Source organism: Babylonia areolata, chromosome 5 (genome assembly GCF_041734735.1).
Source record: "Babylonia areolata isolate BAREFJ2019XMU chromosome 5, ASM4173473v1, whole genome shotgun sequence".
NCBI lineage: Eukaryota > Metazoa > Mollusca > Gastropoda > Neogastropoda > Buccinidae > Babylonia > Babylonia areolata.
In genome coordinates, this window is record NC_134880.1 from 4,179,062 (window position 1) to 4,183,335 (window position 4,274).

The 4,274-nt window shown below is 41.6% G+C and overlaps 1 protein-coding gene across 1 annotated transcript in view; it reads right to left on the minus strand.

The window, feature by feature from the left end:
• LOC143281875 (organic cation transporter protein-like) overlaps positions 1-2,935 on the minus strand; it is a 14,971-nt gene extending 12,036 nt beyond the window's left edge. Inside the window, exon 1 of the mRNA XM_076587141.1 lies at positions 2,379-2,935. Coding sequence (XP_076443256.1) covers positions 2,379-2,616 — 238 coding nt within the window. The 5' untranslated portion in view covers positions 2,617-2,935. The remainder of the gene's footprint in view (positions 1-2,378) is intronic.
• Positions 2,936-4,274: the final 1,339 nt, after the last annotated feature.

The following is a 4,274-nucleotide window of genomic DNA, read 5'->3' on the forward strand; positions in this document are numbered from 1 at the left end:
TGGTAAGGAATCAACATTATAATCTACTTTTTATTCATGAATCACAGATTACATGCAGTCACTGCTGATACGAACCCGTCATTTTGGGTTGTTTGGTTTTCCAGAACGGGATGTTCATTTACTTGTTGAACAGAGTATTTTTCTGCTATACTTTTTGTCTTGTGTGGACAAAGTGCTGTGTGATTCTGGTAATAGCAATCCGCGATGTCTTTAATTCCCTGTTGTAGCGATGACTGTACAAAATCAATGTCACTGTTACTAGAATACAGAGAACTGTGTGTTTAATTCGCGTATTTGCAAGTCTATCTTATGTAGTTTGAGTTCATTTTGTTGCTCAAGGAGGCGTCACTGCATTCGGACCAATCCATACACGCTACACCACATCTGATAGGCAGATGCCTGACTGGCAGTATAACTCAACGCGCTTCGTCAGTCCCTGAGTGCATGCACATATATTTGTGTACCTATCAGAGTGGATTTCTTCAGGCGGTTTGTCAGAGGAAAACACTCTCCTTGCCATGGGTTCTTTTTCAGTGCGCCAAGTGCGTCCTGCACACGGGATCTCGGTTTATCGTCTCATTCCAAATGACTGGACGCTCAGTTTGGTTTTCCATTCTGACTTGGGACAAAGGGCGAGATCAGGATTCGAACCGAGACCCTCATGGACTTTGTATAGGCAGATCAGCCTCTTGACCACTGTGCCACCTTCGTCGAAGTGGATGCAAAAGATAATCGAAGGGTCCAAGAACGGAGCCTTGTAGTACACCCCAGTCAACAGGTCCGTCAGAAAAAAAAAAAAACGTGCCTTTGAAGTAGACCTGTTGTGTTCTTTTCTAGATAAAGCTGGAAAATAATGATATACTCATGAGCAAGGGATAGGTAGATAGATATATAGATAGATAGATAGACAGATAGAGACACAGAGATATAGATAAAGACGCATGCAAAGACAGAGACATATGCCCAGGGAGACAGACAAGCAGACAGAACTCAAAATTGCAAACGTTATTTAATTCAGTGATCGACATTTTAGGTATAGCCTATTCTTCTTATCTGTTCCTGTGAATTTGTATTCATTACGAACAGCTTACATTGATGTGAAGACAAAAGCTCAGAACAGTAGTTCAGCATAGTACAGTTTATGCGAAGATCAGGCATCTGCTCACTATACATACAGCAGATGTACATGGATTAAAAAAAAAAAAAAAACGCACGCAGGAAAAAATACAAAAAGATGGGTGGCGCTGTAGTGTAACGATGCGCTCTCCCTGGGGAGAGCAGCCCGAATTTCACACAGAGAAATGCAAATACAATCAGTCCGCACGCTTTGAAACCTCCTCGAAACTGAAACTGAAACGCCTTCACAAAAGAGAATCAATAGTTTAGGAATACACGGACCGACATGAAACAAAAGAAACTTTGCACATATGTTATTACGATCATTGCAACACAAAAAGAATTTTACACAGATATTTTTACAAGCATGATAATGTCATCAATGAGAATGTAAACAGATGCTACCACAATCATAAACAAGAGAGGCAAGGCCTTCAAGACTCACTTGTGATACACTTTTTAAAAAAATCCAAGCTTTTTATGTATTGAGTATAATTTCAAAATGTAATGTTTAAGATGAGAAAGATCAGTTTACAGCAAATTAAGTCCCCTAGCATTAACTACAGAGTAATTTCCCTTCTTTACCTCTGCACCAAAACGTTTGCAAAATAAATAAAACTTCCATGCTTAGCAAAAGAAGTTCCCGTTTGAACAAAAAATGATAATAATGACTGCTCTAGCTGTTGGGTCAGAATATCAGATCAAAGTGCCAAGTTAAGAGAATACAAAAAATATAAATATAACAGTAAATGCAGTTTGCATATAATTAGGCTTCATTCTTTATTTTTTTTTTTTTTTTGTGCCCATCCCAGAGGTGCAATATTGTTTTAAACAAGATGACTGGAAAGAACTGAATTTTACCTATTTTTATGGCAAATTTGGTGTCAACTGACAAAGTAGTTGCAGAGAAAATGTCAATGTTAAAGTTTACCACGGACACACACACACACACACACACACACACACACACACACACACACACACACACACACACACACACACACACACACACACACACACACACACACACACAGAGAGAGAGAGAGAGAGAGAGAGAGAGACAACCGAACACCGGGTTAAAACATAGACTCACTTTGTTTACACAAGTGAATAAAAAAAAAAACAGTGTTAACGAAAATGAAAACAGACGCCTTTCCAGCCTTGACAACAACATCAATGACGACTCCAGGTTACGTATATAGCACGTTACTTATCAGCTATGTCTACACTAAATCGGAGTATTCGCTGAAGAAGTGGCTTACCGATGAATACGATGGCAATGATGGAGAACGCCAGTTGAAATATGCAGCCCAGTTGAAGAACCCCCTGACAGAGTTGGTACGATCCACAACCACTCCGCCCTAAAGCCTGCAGCAGAGGTTCGATATCAAAACCTTCACTGTTGTCTGTGCTCGGTGGGGTCTGTTCTGCTGTCTTGTTCTTCTCTTGTTTCTCCATCTCTTTTCTCTCTGTTCCTTTCTTCTCAATATTCTTCTCCATAGTCTGCTTCTTCTTCTTCTTCTCCTGCTTCTGTTTCTGCTTCTTCTTATTCTTCGTCTTTGTCTTCTCGTCCTTCTTCTTCTTCTTCTACTTCTTCTTCTCCTGCTTCTGTTTCTGCTTCTTCTTATTCTTCGCCTTTGTCTTCTCCTCCTTCTTCTTCTTCTTCTTCTTCTTCTTCTTCTTCTCCTGCTTCTGTTTCTGCTTCTTCTTATTCTTCGTCTTTGTCTTCTCGTCCTTCTTCTTCTTCTTCTTTACTGTTCCATCCGCCTTCTTTCAGCGCAGACCAAGCCAGCCTCCCCAGCAGACGCAACTGAGTAAAGGACGAACAGCAGTGGCGACCCAATTTTTAAAATACAAAATATCTATCTTGCCTTTTTAATTCATCCACAGGCATGGTCAATTTGAAGCATGTTTTCCCATGAGTTTCGCCCATCACTCACTTCATCGTTACACCAAACTGCGCGAACATACACACGCACACACACACACACACACACACACACACACACACACACACACACACACACACACACACACACACATACACACACACGCACGCACGCACACACACATATACACACACACGCACGCACACACGCGCGCACGCACACACACACACACACGCATGCACGCGCGCGCACACACACACACACACACGCACGCACGCACGCACACACACACATACACGCACGCACGCACACACACACACACACACGCACGCACACACACACACACACACACACACACACACACACACACACACACACACACACACACACACACACACACACACACACACACACACACACACACACACACACACACACACTCGCACCTTTGTATGTTTGGACGTGATGATTGTTCGTTTCCATCAATCTGCGCCGTTCGTCGGCAGATTTGTGTGTGTGTGTGTGTGTGTGTGTGTGTGTGTGTGTGTGTGTGTGTGTGTGTGTGTGTGTGTGTGTGTGTGTGTGTGTGTGTGTGTGTGTGTGTGTGTGTGTGTGTGTGTGTGTGTTTGGTGCTGGTGTTGTTTTGTGTATGTGCTCGTTTTCAATGAATAGTTATGTATCACATGCTATTATGTTATCATACTTCGTCCCCTCTCTCTCTCTCTCTCTGTCTCTCTCTCTCTGTCTCTCCTAAACTTAAATATAATAAAGCCATGTTTATGTTCAAGATATTATCATGTTATGCCCCACCCTCTCTCATAAGTAATTTTCCAGTAAATAGTCACCGTCACACACATAAAATAACCTTGCCTCGGCCAAGAATTGATCTTTATAAAACAAGTCTCACATACTCTGGTGGATATTTATGGAATTCTATTTCATCTACACTTAATATAAACTCCAGTCTCACTGTCTTCAAAAGACTATATCATAAACATCTAATGTCAGAGCTGAGTTCTAAGAATCCTTGAAATTACTGAGACTGATAAACAAATGATGTGTTCTCAATATCCTTGTCTATTTGTCTATCTCCTTTCCTCCCTTCCTCCTTCCCTCCCTCTTCCCTCTCTTCCTCTCTCTCTCTCTCTCCTCTCTCTCTCTCTCTCTCTCTCTCTCTCTCAACAGTTTTCCTCTCTTTCCTTCTTCGTATCTCTTCCTCTCTAACTTTCTTTCTTCCCTCTCTCCTTCACGCAAAAGCATACTATGTTA